Genomic DNA, 17,131 nt, shown 5'->3' with positions numbered 1-17,131 from the left:
ACATGCCCTGGGACGCCTGGGTCACCCTGGCTTCTCATTGTGTATCCCTAGAGAACTGCACAGAGCTTTTTATGGATATCCTTTGGAAAAGTTGTTCCTCACCTCTCCACCCCCTGGATCAAACCAGCAACCTCCAAATAAGCAATGAGGAGCATAAGCAGCTTTTGCTGAAGGCCAGGAGGAACACATCCACCGGCTGCATTTTTGCTTTTCACTGCTCCTGCCTCCCCTTTTAAAAAATATAGTTTACGGAGGTAAAATTTCATCCCTCCCTTTAACAGACGTTCTGGCTGTAAAGGGCAGTAATAGCACAGCTGGTGTCATCTCTGCCCACCCCCCAGCCCCAGAGAGGTTCCAGAGTCCCCCTGACACCGCTCCTGCCAGACGGCCACATGGGAGACCCGGAGGTTAGCAGGTGACCCAGCCTGGGTCAGAGCCCTTCAGTGGGAATTCTACAAAGCAGCAGAGAGAGGAGGCGCTTTCTCTCCTCTGGGGTCTTGAAACATTATAATGTGACCTTGGAGCTGCCAGTGACACTATGGCCTATAGCATGGAGGAATCTTTCTGAAGTAGAAGGAAAAAATGATGTAAGGGTACATTGAGAGCAAAGAGTCAAGAGTTAGGGTTCTGACCCAACTGTGAACCTGGATCCAGCTGCCCTTGAGGCTAGAAACGTCCCCCCCCCCTTTTTTTTCTCTTTTGCCTAAAGTAGTGTGAAGTGAGTTTCTACAACTTGCAACACAAAAAGTTCTGAGAATGGGAGCCAAAATCCCTCCTGGAGTTCTAGAAGTTGCTTCCCTGGTCAGACACCAAGGAAACAAGATAATCAGGAGAGCCCATCATCCACCTTAGAGCTTGCTGGAGAAGAAAAGCAGCTGAAAAGGGGCTTCTTGTCATACCTTTTAAAGGAAACTAGATTTCCCTTTTGTTAGCATGAGTTCGATGATATTTACCCCACAGACTTTTGTGAGACTTAAGTCAAAAGGTATAAGGGCAATAATGTAAAATAATGTACAGTATGACTGTGAAGTATTACTTGAGCTGGCAAACGAGTGTTTTCTCTTCCCTTCTACAGACACACTAAGAATATGTTGTCTTTCAAATATAAAGATAGCTATACAAGATAACCGCTCCTCAAAGGGAAACATGTTCAGGAACAAGAGCTAACATCTCCTGAGTGCTAATTATGTATCTGACAATGGGCCAAGTGATGTAGCTGGGTTACTTTATGTAATCTTTACAAGAATGCTATGCCATGTTCATGTGGAGGAAAAACTGAGAGAGCATTGTTTTTCAATCTAGGGTGGCTTTTCCCCCAGGGAACATCTGATAATGTCTGCTGACATTTTCAACCGTCACAGTGGTGTGTGTATGTGCGCACACGCGCACCTGCTACTGGCATCAGGTGGGTAGAAGCCAGGGACGCTGCAAAACTACTTACTGTGCACAGGGCAGCTGCCACAACAAAGAACCATCTGGATCAAAATGTCAACAGTGCTGACGCTGAGAAATCCTGGCTCAGAGACAACCCAGCCACCCCGCCCAAGGAGCTCACAATCTTAACTTGTAACAATGTTACACTGCAACACACACACACGCTCACACTCATATATGCACACACACACAGAGGGTGGGATGGGTGTTTAGCATCATAGTTCTTCCAGCTCCTAAGGCTCCCTGCTCAGGGACTGCTAACAAAAGTAGGGCAGGGACTATTCTGGAGGTCAGTAAAATTGTTTGATAGATCCAGGACGGGTGTCTGGAAGACTGTCAGAAGGCCTTGAGTTTAAGGAGCCGCAGGCACTGGACTGGCTGAGGACTTTAGGCTATTACTACCCTGTGCAGCATAAGAGGAGCCGGTCAATCTAGGGTATCTTCTGAAATCTGGGCCACTGACCTTGTTCCAGATGAGGACAGGGGTTGGGATTCCGATGACCTCACAGCTCAAGTACACCTGGGCGCCAGTGACATTCCAGATATCCTTGGGGGGCGTCACGATGGAGGGACCTATAAGAGAGGGCACAAAGTCAAACCATCCTTTTAAGCAGTCTTTAACATCCCTCAGTGTGCTAGTAATCTGTTAAGTATTACTAGGAAGTAAATACCTCATTATATTTAGGAGGCTATCCCCTCTGTTGATTCCCTGAAGCCAATTTCAAAGACCAGACTAGCTTACCCCAGCCACCAGCAGGAGTTTAAGCTGTTCTCTGGTGATGCATACATCTTGACAGTCAAAAGACAATTAGGAAGAAAAACATATTGCTTACAAAATTTTCTTCTCCCACGAATCATGCTTAAATGAGTTTTAATTTACCAGCTGTTTTGCTTATCTGCGACTTTCCAATTAATATAGTGAAACTTTACTCCCAAAATAGTTAATGTTTCTCTTTTTTATATACCAGTATTTCTGTCTGGGGGGAAGGGGCAACAAACAACCACTCCTTGGTTAATGTGCTGGACACTCAGCACATCCACTGCTAATTCGCAGTGCCTGGTTTCAGGCACCAGGGGCCTTCAGAGAGTCCACATTAGAGGGAAGGAGAGCCAGGAGCCTGGGGTGACAGCACATTACTTCCAGAACCGAACCTGGCCTGAACCCAAAGCTCGACGCCATTTCTTCAAAGAATGAGTTAATTATTCCCTCTGAATTTCAGCTCTCCACTGCCTTGGGTCTTCCAGCTGAATAAAATATCTAACTTTAGGGTCATCTTGCATCACAGTCCTGGGAAAGGGACAACCTCCCCTTGGGGCCTGGAAAGTTTTCTGGCATAAGCAGCATTCAAAGGGCATGAAGTCTCCCCTTTTGCAACAGGCTATTTCCAGCCCACGATTAACTTCTTGAAACAGAAAGGAAATAACAGCATGTAAGATTTTTCCCACTCATCTAAAGTATTAGAAGCTGATTTTTTAAAAATCCCTCAGGGTAGTTTTATTTTTCCCCTTTGTAAGAATGTGCCAAACAAAGTTTTGAAAGCTCTAAATATATTTCGTGTTTCCTTCCCGCTAAACCCTAGGTCTGAAAGGAAGCATCTATCTTGGCCAGGGGTCTTGGCTTTTCTGTGGCAAACATGGACGTGGTTAGCACAGCGGTGCTGTGTTTATGTGTGTTGCTGGCTCGGTCTCTGATGTTTCCTCATCTGTCCTCACCAACACAAGGCCCCACAAAGGGCAGGGTAGGGCAGGGCTGGGCCTCACTGCATCCCAGCCTTCCTCCAGGGCCCTGGGACCCCAAGAGCTTGGACACCACAGAACCGGATCTGGCTCACCTCTGAGGGCCCCAAGAGACTGTCCTCCTTCCCACACACGGACTTGGTGGGATGACCTCAAGGCTCGGGGGTTCTCAAGGGAGTGTTCTGAGAAGAATACACCAGTGTTCAGAGATTGGAGGGGCTCGGGAACAAAGCTGCCTCTCACGTAGCAAAACCACATGAGGAATGCAAGATTCCTGTGAGACCTGAGTGCCTCAGCCTTGTGACAAACCATTTATTTCAACTCACAGCCATCTCTCTATAGGCAGAGCAGGGAGCAGAGTTATCCATCGTTGCCAGGGGCAGATTCTGGAGAGCACGTGGAAGAACTCCAGCCTAATTTTCTGTCACACGTCTTGAAGACACGCTATGGATTCCTCTGACAGCCTAATTTTAAAACTAAGATATTCTTTTTTTTTAAAATTTTATTTATTTATTTATATTTATTTATTTAGCTGTGCCAGGTCTTAGTTGCGGCACACGGGCTTCTCTCTAGTTGTGGTGCACTGGCTCCAGAGCGTGCGGGCTTAGTTGCCCCACGGCATGTGGGATCTTAATTCCCCAGCCAGGGATCGAACTGGCGTCCCTTGCATTGGAAGATGGATGCTTAACCACTGGACCACCAAGGAAATCCCAAACGAAGATATTCTTTATTTTACTTATTTATTTTTGGCCACACTGCGTGGCTTTCAGGATCTTCCCTGACCAGGGATTGAACCTGGGCCACCACAGTGAAAGCCTGGAATCCTAACCACTAGGCCACCAGGGAAGTCCAAAACTAAGATATTCATAGTTTTAATATAGTCTGATATATCAAAATTTTCTTTTATGATTAGTGCTTTTTGTGTCCTGTTAAATTTATTTTGCGTAGCCCATGGCCCTAAAGATCTCCTGTTTTCTTCTACAAGCTTTATGGTTTTACCTTTCACATTTAGGTTTGTGGTCCATCTTGAATTAATTTTTGTGTATGCTATGAAGTAGAGGTCAAAGTTCATCACTCTCTCCCCAAAGGATAACCAATTGTTTTGGCATCATTTGTTGAAAAGACCATCCTTTTCCTACTGAAAGTGGTGCCTTTGTGGTAGATCCATTGGTCATATATGTGTGAGTCTTCTTCTGGATTCGCTATTCTGTTCCATTGGTCTATGTGTCTATCCTTGTACCAACAAACATGGTATGATTTAGAATTAAATGTAATAAAACTGAAGCACTGAATGGAGAACAGATCTGTTTTATCTCCCTGCAATTCTCTCCTTATTCCATGAAGCAGAACATTTCAGGAGGAGCAAAAATTCTTTAAAAACATCTGAACCTACCCAGGAATACTCTGAGAGCCATCACCAGGGCATTCAAATTAGGACGAATCATGCTGTGAGTTCCTCTTTCTCTCTCCCAACTCTTGAAATACATATAAAACCTTGGGTGGATGGGCTGAGTCAATATTTGGACCATCCCAAGAACATAAATAATTTTGTCAATTCTGCTACCAGGCAATGCCTAGAATTCAACAAGAGTTGCATACCACAAAAATCTGTATTACTCACGGACCCCTGTTGAGTTGATGGGGTGGAGAGGCAAAGGGAAGGGCCATCAGGACCAGTTTGCTGCACAACATTTACAAAACCCCTTGCTACTTCAGATGTCCCTGAACAAATGTTGACCCACAGAGACACCAAGTGGACACGTTCTGTATGGAAGTGAAGGATGGTGAAAATATGTGGGGCTGATATGATGGCAGATCCAATAGCACTGCACCCCGTCCCCACTCTGAAGAACCACCATCCCACATACTCCACTGACAAGCAATTTCACCGCCAAAATCACCTCAAATTGCATGTGTACCATGCAATTCAATTCCTGAAGGTTCTGTTCTACCTCAGGAGAGCAGTTGAAAAAATGACTCTTTACCAAAATAATTTCTAAATCTTTCCACATTGCCTTTTTTCCAAGAAGGCCAAAGCAGACCCAGAATTATTTCTGTTTTTAAGGATAAAATAACTTTTTAGTTCATTCTGAGCTCATTTTTGGGCAGAAAGCTCAAAACCAGCCCTTGAGGCCAAGCCAAGGGTAACAACATTGCCATCTAAATCACGCACAGTGTTTGGATTCCACTTAAAACAAGTCACAGAATATTTAAATGTATAGGGACAAACACCAGAATAGGTTCAATTATTTATTTATCCTTGCCTTTGTTCCAGTAAGGACTTCAGGCTGCACAAACATCTGTCTAGCAGACATCCTGTACAGATTAACTGCCCACTGCCTCTCTCCTCTCCTTCCCCACTGTGGACAACTCCAGGCAGCAACCAAGCTGTCACAGCGATGCCTGGTGGCTGATGTGGGGAGAGTCCATCCCAAGACTTTCCCCACCTCCAACTCACCCTATTTTTCTATTTCACATGAATGCCCCCAAACCAGGCTACTCCATGTTCCATTCTTACCTTTCTCAACTCAATTCTCATTCAATTTCATTCGATCTTTCTCAGATCTCTAAGTTTGTTTTCTTGCTCCCCCCTTTTTTTTTTTTTTTTTTTTTTGCGGTACGCGGGCCTCTCACTGCTGTGGCCTCTCCCGTTGCGGAGCACAGGCTCCGGACGCGCAGGCTCAGTGGCCATGGCTCACGGGCCCAGCCGCTCTGCGGCATGTGGGATCTTCCAGGACCGGGGCACGAGCCCGTGTCCCCTGCATCGGCAGGCGGACTCAACCACTGCGCCACCAGGGAAGCCCGCTCCCTTATAAGTCTTGCCTGGTAAACTTAGGTGGTCTCTTCCTTTTAATCAATCCTTGAAGAGAAAGAGGAAGAAAAAGAAGGGAGGGAGGGAGGAAGTAAAGGAGAAGGAGAAGAAAGAGAAAGTGAAATAAAGAGAACCAGGTCCTGAATGAAACTGTGTAAGGAAGAAGAAAGTTTTAAGTTTGGAAGAAAACTAAAATTAAATTTAAGGAACCAGTGTCACCTTAAAACTACCTGGAAGGAGTCAGATTCTCCTATGGAATGCCCACCTAAGTCTACATCGTCCCCCTCAGACACTCTTAATTAAATTCTAGACAAATGACCCACAGACCACAGATTGCTTATTCAATTATAACCTAAAATTAGCTATGGTCTGAAAAATCACTAAAGATATAGAAAAGGAAGAATTTTCAATGGATTTAAATTTGTGATATTTCAATTTGATTCTGAAGAGGTAAAGAAGGGCAGTTCTCACAAAACACACAAATGTCATGAGAAAAAGACCCTGAAATAGAATTAATTTTGAACTTGACAAGAAATTGATTCAACCTGATCTTACATAAAATTGTAGGAGAGGACAGAGTTAAAATTTGTTACCTATAAAAAGCATGGGAATAATATAAAAGAAATATGTGAACAATTTCCTAGTCTCTTACAGAGCACAAAACACTCCCCAGACATGACCTGAGATGCCCTCACCATGTTACCATTAAAACAAACAAACAAACAAAAATACCCAAAGCACTTTTGGGAAGAGAACACTTGGCTCTGGATCCTTGTCTACTGCTTATAGCCAAGAGACCTTGGACAAGTCACTTACCCATTTATACAGAAGAAACCAGGGCAGGTCTAAGAATTTTCTTTTTGGGCTGGAAGTGAATGTACCCATCATGAATGTGTCCTAGAGCACAGTCATATGGCATCTTTGACAACCATGAAGTTTTGAGGCTCCACTGCCTGGTTCTGGGAGCTCTCATTCCCTACAAATCAGTCCAATGCACCACCTCATCTACCTAAATGCACTGTACATGACTCATAACAAAGTTCATTCTCCCAGTGATGAAAAAAACAGAGCTTTATTAGAAAGGTATCAGTGGTTACCTAGTTAGCCAATATTTTCATCTGGAAAAGCTGCACAGAAGATGTTAGGAGAGGTCATGTTTTGGAGCTAAATATAATACTCGATTGAACCTGGGAAATGGTCAAAAGTCGAATTCTCCTTAACAGTCAATTTTTGTTCAACTTTGTTGATATCCTATTCAACCGCATTTTTTTTCATTGCTGCCTTCATTTTCCCCATGATCTCTCCCATGTTTACCCTACAAATTCACTCTTCTTTCTTATTTCTACCAAATTCTCTGCTCCTAGCATTCATGCTCACTCTCTCATTACATGCTTATTACCACTTCTAGAACCTTTGCTTATGCACTTGCCTACTTGGGATGTCCTCCTTCCTCTCATCTATTATCTATGCCCTATCCTTTTATTTGGAGCTCTAAGGCTGAAGTTTCATCTCCTTTTTGACTTTTTTTTTTTTTTTTTTTTTTACAGCTCCAGTTTGCACTTATTTCTTCTCTGAAATCTTGTTGAGTTCAGAGTTAGTGCCACACAGCTTAGTGCGTCATTATTCTCTAGCGCTTTCCTTAGCAGGGCTAATTGAAGATGCCAGTGTCCTGATAGAGTCATAACTGAGCCAGAAACTCTGGAATCAGATGTACTTCGTGTTCACTGGGAGGAGGGACAGACCAGATTCTATGTAGTGGAAAAAGGGCAGCAGTAAATTCAGAACATAACATGACTAGTCATACGGAACTAAGAAGATAGCCACGATCTTGAAAATATACCAGTGTACACATTTGCCAAGGTACCTAACCCAAGTGGTGCTATAGTCACTTCTTATTTATCAACTGGAAGATTATTCACTGCGACTTTCTTTAATCTTCCACTTGACTTCCTCTTGCCACAAACAAGGTTTCTTGGCTACTGCCCACTCAACAACCAATTTGTATACAATCTGGGATGTAAAATAATTTAAATATATATTAGCTAAGAAAGTTCCAATGAGAAGGGTAGATCTGCTGTGGGGAAACGATCATCCATCAACCATACATCAAAAACAGGGTTTCTGCAATATGCTGGTTTATATTATTCACATTATAGCTCTCACTAAGTACTTATTAACATGGCTAAGAGAGTCGAGTATAAAGACTTCTCCAAGTTACGGTAATTTGCAAACCACACTCATCTTGTCTCTTAATGATGCGGGGTCCTAAAATAGCTCACAGAGTATGTGCATTCATACCAAAAAAGGAGGGTTTAAGACCGAAGTGAGACACCACATATGGAGATAAAGAGTTCAGACAACTTGGCAAAAATCCCCAGATTGGATTCCGATAACACGTTGAAGGGAAAAGCACCAAACAAAAGTACAAAATGGGAAAAGAATAGTAGGAAGGCACTATGGCCAAGAGGGGGAAGGGGATGAAAGATGTGGAAACTTCCTGATATTAAATCAGGGGAAGCAGGAACTGTATGGCTAATGAAAGGGCAGAGCCACCTGCCAAGGCAAGTCATTTCGGGAACTTCTAGAGGTGCGGTGATACAGCAGCTGACCCTAGGTATGAGAATCTGGCACGCAGTCTCACGGGTATCAGTTGAGGACAGTAAGGGCAGGAGAAAAAAGGACTGAATCTTAAGCACCATAGGCCAGATTTAACTTCAGAGCTTTTGTTTAAGGCAAAGTCATCTCGTTATGGTTGCTCCTGTTGGTCATTTACATTTTAGTGTGAGTGAAGGCCCAAAAGTTTATAATGATGGGGTTCTCCCAAACACTGCTGGGGGTAAATGTATGTAAGAAATGCTTCCTCTTTTTCGGATACAATATATTGAGGTGGGATGGGGAGGTTGAACAGATATAGACAGATTAAAATGCTAGGAAGGTAATAGACTGCTCTACCACTTCTGAGTTATGTGACACTGAACAAGTTATTTAACTTTTCTCAGTTTATTCATCTGTGAAATGGGATAATACCTAAGTCATTAGATTTTCAGAAAGATCAAATAAGATACAGCAATTAGCACAGTACCTGGCATGGGGTAAACACTCAGTAAGTATTAGTTACTGCTTTTATTTCAAAGTAAATCCTTATGACTGGAGCTAATACAAATTGCTTCTTCAGAGAATGGAGATGACATCGTTTGGAGCTGGGGTGGCTGGCGAAAGGAGCTGGTATCTGAGCAGGCCCTGAAGTTCAGAAGTAAACTTTCTCTCAAGGAAGGTTTTCAACTTCAGAGACCTGCCTGAGCAGAGGTGTAGAGGCAGGAAAACAACAGCTGGCTGGTGGAACAGCAAGCACCCCAGTCCGCTCGGGGAGAGCATAGCTGAGATTCGGGTGTGGAGCACAGTGGAAGGAGGAGGGGGGACACTTTGTGGTCCACTGCGTCTCTGAATGTTGGAGAGATGTGATTCAAGTGGCATTTCAGGAGATGACTTTGGAGGCCTTTGCAGCAGGACTGGGACAGGGTGGGGATTAGAAGCCTAAATCAAGGTGGTAGCAATGGGAACAGAAAGGAAAGAGGCAGATTTGAGAGATTATTCAGGAAGAACCAACACTACCTGGGAACTGACTGGATGTGGGGATGAGGGAATGAGTCAAAAGTTGTGGGCTGGGTAAGAGGAGGCTGAGACACCATGGACAGAAAAGCCAGGGTGTCTGTCTGAGGAAGGCCTTGGATTGGAGAAGGGGGAAAGGATGAGTTTGGGCTTAGATTTGCGGATTTGGGCAATGAGGAGGTGCCGAACCCCACAGAGAGAAAGGAAACAGACTGGGGGACCAGTGGTACCAAGGTAAACACGGTCAAGTTTACACTTTAGCCCTGGCAGGCTGGGTGGGTTCCTGGGTATGGAAGGAAGACAGCTTTGGCTCGCTTTCCCAGGGACAGCTTCTCTGGAGGGAATTCCATCAGCTCGCTGCTGACACCCAGCCCATTCTCACCCCACCCCATCCCAGGTAAAGCAGGGGAGTAGACAGCTAAGACACTGCTTAGCAACCAGCCACTTATGTGCAGGGGCAGTTCATCTGAAAGTAGACTGTCCAGTATGATGCAACCCTGGTAACGGCATACACAGATCCTGTGAATTACATTTCTGGGCTGACAGCTAGTTATCTCTGGGTTAATGAGACACCCCATTTTGGCTCCAATCTTTGATGCTGAAAATCTTCCTAGAGTGTATTAATCTTTTTTTTTTTTCTGTAGTAGATATCATAGTATTCAGATGTCTTTCTATGATTGTGACTCTTGCAATGTCTCAGAAGTATCATAAGTTTGAACGGACCATGGAACATAAAAAGAAAGTTGCTGTTTCTTGTAATTTGTTGCTTGCAAACCAATCCCTTATTTCATGATGTCTTCTTATTCTTTTCCCCTAACAAGTATGGACCCAGCACAAAATGATAGAATAATAACCAAGGGTCTGACTCCAGGCTGAGGGTCCCACCCACAGGTGATCCTGGTACATGTGGTCTGGGGTCATCCTTGCAGCCACGCTGCACTAGGTAAAATAAATCCATGAGGTATTTAAAGCCAAGTTCAGATGTGTAAGGTGGAGAGATCACTCTGGTGGCCGTGTGGTGGCTGAGCTAACCTGGGGCTGTGTCAGCAACATTGCCAAGGGATGAGCTCATGTATCCGGCAAAGCTCCCACGGAGCTGGAATAGCTAAACTACCATCACAACACCGGCATGACTGACATCCACACATGTTAAGTTAGCGGGCCACATTTTTATGTGGTTTGAGCACATGGAAGAACTGACTTCACACACAGTACCTTTATGAAGGGAAAACTCCCTAGCTATGTGGGTGTATCTTGTTCATGCTAACGGAGCCTTGGAAATGCTTTTTTCCCCCACATTTCATGGGCCTGTCCTGTCTGGACTGTGACTCACCTTAATTCCAACACGTGAAAATTTAGGGTCACTTTTTCCTATTCTGCAAGCACAGAACTGGGTGGGGAAGTTTCCACAGGAGGGCACTTATGGCCACCTGATTCTGAGCTTCCTAGAAACCCAGAGTGCAAGTTCCCCTAGGACACTTCGTCTTTGAGTCCTTGCCTTCCCTACACACCCACAAGTGCCTGGCATCGTCAGGCATCAGAACTGTTTCCTGAGCCGAGCTGTGAGCTGTAAGGGGAACTCCTCCCGAACCTGGAGGCTCACCCACCCTCAAAGCTTAGTCTCTGTCCATAGGCCCCGAGCTGACTAACAAGGGATGTAGTCCAAAGAAAGAGATGCTCTTGAACCCTGCCCCTAGGGGGAAGGATATGAGGGACTGCCAAGTGGCCTTCAACTTCAGGAGCGTTGGACTTGCTAAGCCTAGTACCTAGAATATTTTGGAAAGCTGAAGAAGGCTGAGGCCTGAGCTCCCAGGAGGACCTGGGAGGATGCTACCGTGGGGACACTTCTGCAGTTCCCTGTCCACTAGACAGCCCGGGCTCCAGGGAGCTTCCCACCTGGGGTCTTAAGTAGAAGACTAAAGTTCTTCAGCTCCCTGAGAACTAGATAAGTCCTCAATTCCACTTCATCCAAGGAAGAGATTTACATTGTAGGAGGCGCAGTAAATCCCTCAGGCCAGGCTGACCACTCTGGAAGCAGACTGTGGGGATGGGCAGTGCAGTACCGGGTCACTCTTTTAGATTAGGAATTATCAAAAAGAGGAGATTTGTTCAGTCTCTGGAAGGTTATGCAGGTTGGAAGAGATCCTGCAGAGGGGCATCTGCAGGAATAACAGGCACCAGACACACAGCCAACAGGGCAAGCTCCAACCACCTGGGAACCAGCCTCTAAGAAGGATGCTGTCTTGCAGTGGCTGCCAATCCTGGCTGCACACTGGGCTCCTCTGGGCGCGGTTAACTAGTACGCAGGCCTGGGCTGCACTCCCAGAGTTTCGCGTTGGTCTGGGCATTGGTCTGGGTGTGGGGTCTGGCACTGGAATTATTTTTTTTCAACTCCCCAGGTAGAACCACTCACTTAAAACACGGCTTCAGAGCAGGAGATGCTCAGATGACAAAGACAACACCAACGTGGAAAGTAAGAGAGGAGAAGAGGAGGACAGATTTGGAGAAACATTGCTCCCAAGTCTTTTCAGGGAGAGGCCGAGGACACTGGGAGGTGCAAGCATTTAAGGAGAAGAGAGGAAAGTTCCAGGAGCTGGAGTGAAGGGTATAGATACCCGATAACCTTCTTATTGTTACTATTATCGCTCTAGCTCCATGGGGGGTACGGTGGGCCATGTCTGACCTCCCCGCGTTTGTCACAAGCTTTGAGTTGCCTGCTCTCAGAGTCTCAGTAGTTCTCCTTCTATGCTGTTTTCCATTTTCCTAAAATAAAGCACTTGGTTCACATCCCCAGCCCCGCCCCTGCCCCTCTCCTGCCCTCAGAATTCCTACCCTTCATGACAGTGCCAGAGATGGGGCTCTGCGTCCGTCTGGAGTCTGTGGGTCTCATTTAAGAGCCCACTAGATCCGGACCCTTTGCCTTTGCTCATTTAGAGTCAGATCGCCTCCCTGCTAAGACGCGTTCAGCTCGGCTTTGCGAGGGCCTGGAGCCGCATTAAACACAAGGGATCTGTGTGAGGCACGGCCCCCTCCGTCCCCCACAACCATGAACACAGTGCGGGGCATGCCGTGCCTGTGCCTGGCTGGCATTTTTACCCGGTGATGTCTTTGCCCGTCAGGCCCCAGTCTCTACAGCTCTCATGGTTACAGTTGCCTCCTTGGCCCAAAACCCCAGACATTAATCAGCCGCGCATAACAGCTCCCCCTGTTCTCTCTCAGTGTTTTCCCCTCCTTCACTTGTGCCCTCTGGTTATTTTCTGTACTCCTCTGTGACCTCCACAGACTTGAAAGCTCTCAGCTATTTACCCCAAGTCTCATCCTTTGTTTATCTCTGCTTTGCTGAGTGTTCTCAGATTTCCTCCCCACTTCCTAGTAGGATTTAGGTTCCTTCTCCCATGTTCTGCACTTCTCTAGCACTGCCCTCCAGGCTCAAACTGGAACAGAACATTCCTCTTACCCGTGGGCTAATTCTTTTCATGTGCGTCCTGAATACTTACTACATTTGCTACTGTGTACTTGCTTTGTGGACATACTGTGTGTTCCCAGTATAACAAGACATTCTTTCTGAGTGCTGAGAGGAAATTCACATTACAGAACGTGCTAGATGTGGGTGCAGTGGACCACCTGAGCTTGGAAGAGCTGGATTGTTCAAAGACGCTCAGAAGTGCCAAGTAACACTGCTCTGAAAATCAGGGAAATGGGCAGGTCTCTGATCACGGGGGAGGAAGACCTCTCTAAGAGGGACTGGGGGACTTTGAATAAGGGTTTTGTATTTTTCATTAGTGAGGCAAGTCTTGCTTGCTCTTGTTGGGTGGAGGTTGACCTGGAGCCCACCCTGCTGGGCGTGAGCTATGAAAGTGGGAACCAGACTTCCCTGGTGACGCAGTCGTTAAGAATCCGCCTGCCAATGCAGGGGACACGGGTTCAATCCCTGGTCCGGGAAGATCCCACATGCCGCAGAGCAACTAAGCCCCTGCGCCACAACTACTGAGCCTGCGCTCTAGAGCCCGTGCGCCACAACTACTGAAGCCTGCACGCTTAGAGCCCGTGCTCCACAACAAGAGAAACCACCGCAATGAGAAGCCTGCACACCGCAACGAAGAGTAGCCCCTGCTCGCCGCAACCAGAGAAGGCCCGTGCGCAGCAACGAAGACCCATCGCAGCCAAAAATAAATAAATAAATAATAAATCAATTAAAAACAAAAAAAAAAGAAAAGTGGGAACCAGGTGAAGGAAAGCTATGCTACCTCATGGGCGAGTAGTTACCCCAGAAGGAGGGTCTCTGGGGGCATAAAAATGCTCTTTGCTGCTCTTACTGGTATTTATAGGACCAGACAACTTTACTTTGGCATCTTGATTATTTTCAGACAGTGATTATTTTTCTATAATTAGTGGTTCTTTTTCTTTTCTTCTTTATTTTGAGTTTTTTTTTTTTTTTTTTTTTTTTTTGCGGTACGCGGGCCTCTCACTGTTGTGGCCTCTCCCGTTGTGGAGCACAGGCCCCGGACGCGCAGGCTCAGCGGCCATGGCTCACGGGCCTAGCTGCTCCGCGGCATGTGGGATCCTCCCGAACCGGGGCACGAACCCATGTCCCCTGCACCGGCAGGCGGACTCTCAACCACTGCGCCACCAGGGAAGTCCCCGCCCCTGTTTTTTTTTGAGTTTTGTTTTCCTTGAGTTGTTAATTCCTTTTACAGTGCAGGAAAAAAAGGGGCTCTCATGGTTTCAATAGTAAACTGGGTTTGAAAGGTTAAGATACCGCATCTTTACAAGGACTTGGAGCAACTGCATGTGAAGTGTGCTATGGGGCCTGTCATCGAAACATCCTTTCCCTCTGCAGGTGTTTCTTCTAGGGCAGCCACCAGCTCCAGCCTTGGAGATTCTATTCTTCTGTTTAAGTAAAGGAAAGTAATTTCCTTTCAGAGCAGTAGCTGGGATTTCAGACTGGGCACCTCTTTAGAGCAGCCATGCATAAAAGCAGGAAACTCGGGCTTCCCTGGTGGCGCAGTGGTTGAGAGTCCGCCTGCCGATGCAGGGGACACGGGTTCGTGCCCCGGTCCGGGAAGATCCCACATGCCGCGGAGCGGCTGGGCCCGTGAGCCATGGCCGCTGAGCCTGCGCGTCCGGAGCCTGTGCTCCACAACGGGAGAGGCCACAACAGTGAGAGGCCCGCATAACGCAAAAAAAACCCCAAAAAAGAAAAAAAAAAAAAAAAAAAAAAGCAGGAAACTCGTTCTTTACAAACTTGGGGAAGAAAATGTGCACGATTTTCCCGAAATTGACATAGAACCTGCGCTTTATGCCTCCTTAGTCCTTGCCTTTTGGGTACGTTCTCAGGGGATCTCTCTAGCAAACGTGTGACCCCTTTAGCAAGCTGGGGGCTTCAAGGGGATGATGCCTGCTCTGCCTATGAACAAGGGGTGGAAAGCAGCCCAGACTTATCTAGTCCATGGGAAAGGATTATGGTCTCTGAGCCTGTAAATCAGTTAAACTGACACTTGAAGAGAAGAAAGTAGACTCAAACAGGTAAACTGAGACAAGACCCCCGGGACAAGCATGACGCTGGTAATCACGAAACCTGCTTCCGCCCACACATCCACGGGAGCTCGGCCTCCGTGAAAACACAGTCATGATCTCTGCAGCTGAGAGAGCTTAACCTCACTCACAGACGGTTCTGAATAACGCTTTGGAAAACAAGCAAGCAGCATTTTAACCTACACAGCAATAATGAGGAATAACAGATCCACACATACTCCAGTGTCAGCACTAGATAGCTTTCCCAATGTCATAACATGCTCAGACGATTAAAGAACAGATATTTTTGGAACATATTGATCGACAGATGTAAAACTGGGTTGGCCAGGGACTTACTTCCCTGGTGGTCCGGTGGTTAAGACTCTGCACTCACTCCCAATGCAGGGGCCCCGGGTTCCATCCCTGGTCAAGGAACTAGATCCCACGCCACAACTAAGAGCCCACATGCCGCAACTAAGAGCCCACATGCCACAACTAAGAGCCCACATGCCACAACTAAAGATCCGACATGCCGCAACTAAGACCCGGCACAGCCAAACAAACGAATAAATAAATAAATAATTAAAAGAAAAAAAAAAGAAACTGGACTGGCCAGTGGTTTAATTCCTATTAGTTAGGGGTTACCAAAAGAAAAATGTCATCAATTCATCATTAATATTCATTTCCTGTAATGAGAGCACTAACTTCTACTGTTGCCTAGATGAAGTTACTCCTTAAGGGAAAACCCCTATGGAAAAAGGTATAAAAGTTGAGAAAGACTCACAATGAAACTAAATCGAATTTCAGCATTGTATGGCACTAAGCAGGTAAAAACAAGGAGTGGATTAATTCATTCAGGTCCTCCACAGACTAAGTGCTGTGCTGGGTGACAGGAGGAATGGAAAGATGATGGGGTTGGACTCCTATCTGACATGGATTTAGAATCCACAAAGTGTAGACTAGAATACAAGTATAGAATCAATTATAATATGGAAGGAGTATGACTGGTCCTATGATATAAATATAAAAAGCATTCTGACTGAGTAGGTCAGAACTGAATTCATGGAACAGGAAAAGGGCTTTCAAAGTTAAAGGCAGTGGGTGGGGTTGGTAAGGAAATTCCAAGCGAGGGGGTCAGCCTGCTCGAAGAGGTGAGATGTCGCTGTATATTGGCGTTGGGGTTTACAGCCCACGTAGAGTTTTTATAACTATTACTTCATTTTCACTTTCCCAACAATCAGCTAAGCGAGTCATTTTACAGATAAAGATATTGAGGTTCACTAACGTTGAGCGTCTTGTGCAAAGTCCCCAAGCCTGGGAGTGGTGTGTCCAGGACATGAATCTACGTTTTCTGAGTCCAAACCCAGAGCTTTCCCTAGGCTCCTGTGGTGCCTCTCTACACAACCCAGTATTGCTGAAGTGTCCCTTTCTTGCTTTGTTTTGTTGGAGCGTGAGGGGTTTGGAGAGAAGGAAAAGAAGTCTTGAGAACTGGAGGCCAGACTAGATTGCAGCGGTTTTCAGTGTCAAGGCAAGGAGATTAGGTATGTCTATAAGTTACCATGAAGAAAAGAAAAACAAGATAATGAAAACATTAATGTCTTTTGGAGAAAAGATTACACAATCGTGAGAATCCTAAACAGAGGTCACGGCTCACCATGACATGACTCAGAGGTCACGGCTCACATGACTCCAGCCTGAAATGTTTCAGGGGTATTTTCTGAGCGGCTCTGGGTAAGCAGTTTGGACTTGTAACCCCAAACAGGTCAGAATTATCCTGCTCATGCTGAATGCTCAGCAGATGTTAACTCTACCGCGACCACGTAGAGTCCTACCACATCTCAGAATAAAACAGTCTGAGAACGCCAGGCCTTTTCATTAGATTTGAATGGTTTCAATGAATGTTTAATGGGAAAAATCAGTATTTGAAAATAGGCTTCATGTTTTGCTTTGCAAATCATTAAGAAGATGCCATCTTCTTAGAAAGTACCTTATATAGGCAGGAATCCTATGAAAACTTTATTTTTT

The 17,131-nt window shown here is 45.7% G+C and overlaps 1 protein-coding gene across 1 annotated transcript in view; it reads right to left on the bottom strand.

The window, feature by feature from the left end:
* Positions 1-17,131, bottom strand: part of IGFBP7 (insulin like growth factor binding protein 7) — a 75,545-nt gene that overhangs the window by 8,830 nt on the left and 49,584 nt on the right. The window contains exon 2 of the mRNA XM_004268245.3: positions 1,898-2,007. Coding sequence (XP_004268293.1) covers positions 1,898-2,007 — 110 coding nt within the window. The remainder of the gene's footprint in view (positions 1-1,897; positions 2,008-17,131) is intronic.

Source organism: Orcinus orca, chromosome 4 (genome assembly GCF_937001465.1).
Source record: "Orcinus orca chromosome 4, mOrcOrc1.1, whole genome shotgun sequence".
In the NCBI taxonomy this organism is placed as follows: Eukaryota; Metazoa; Chordata; class Mammalia; order Artiodactyla; family Delphinidae; genus Orcinus; species Orcinus orca.
Note: the sequence above shows the minus strand (reverse complement) of the source record. Positions and strands in the feature narration are given on the sequence as shown.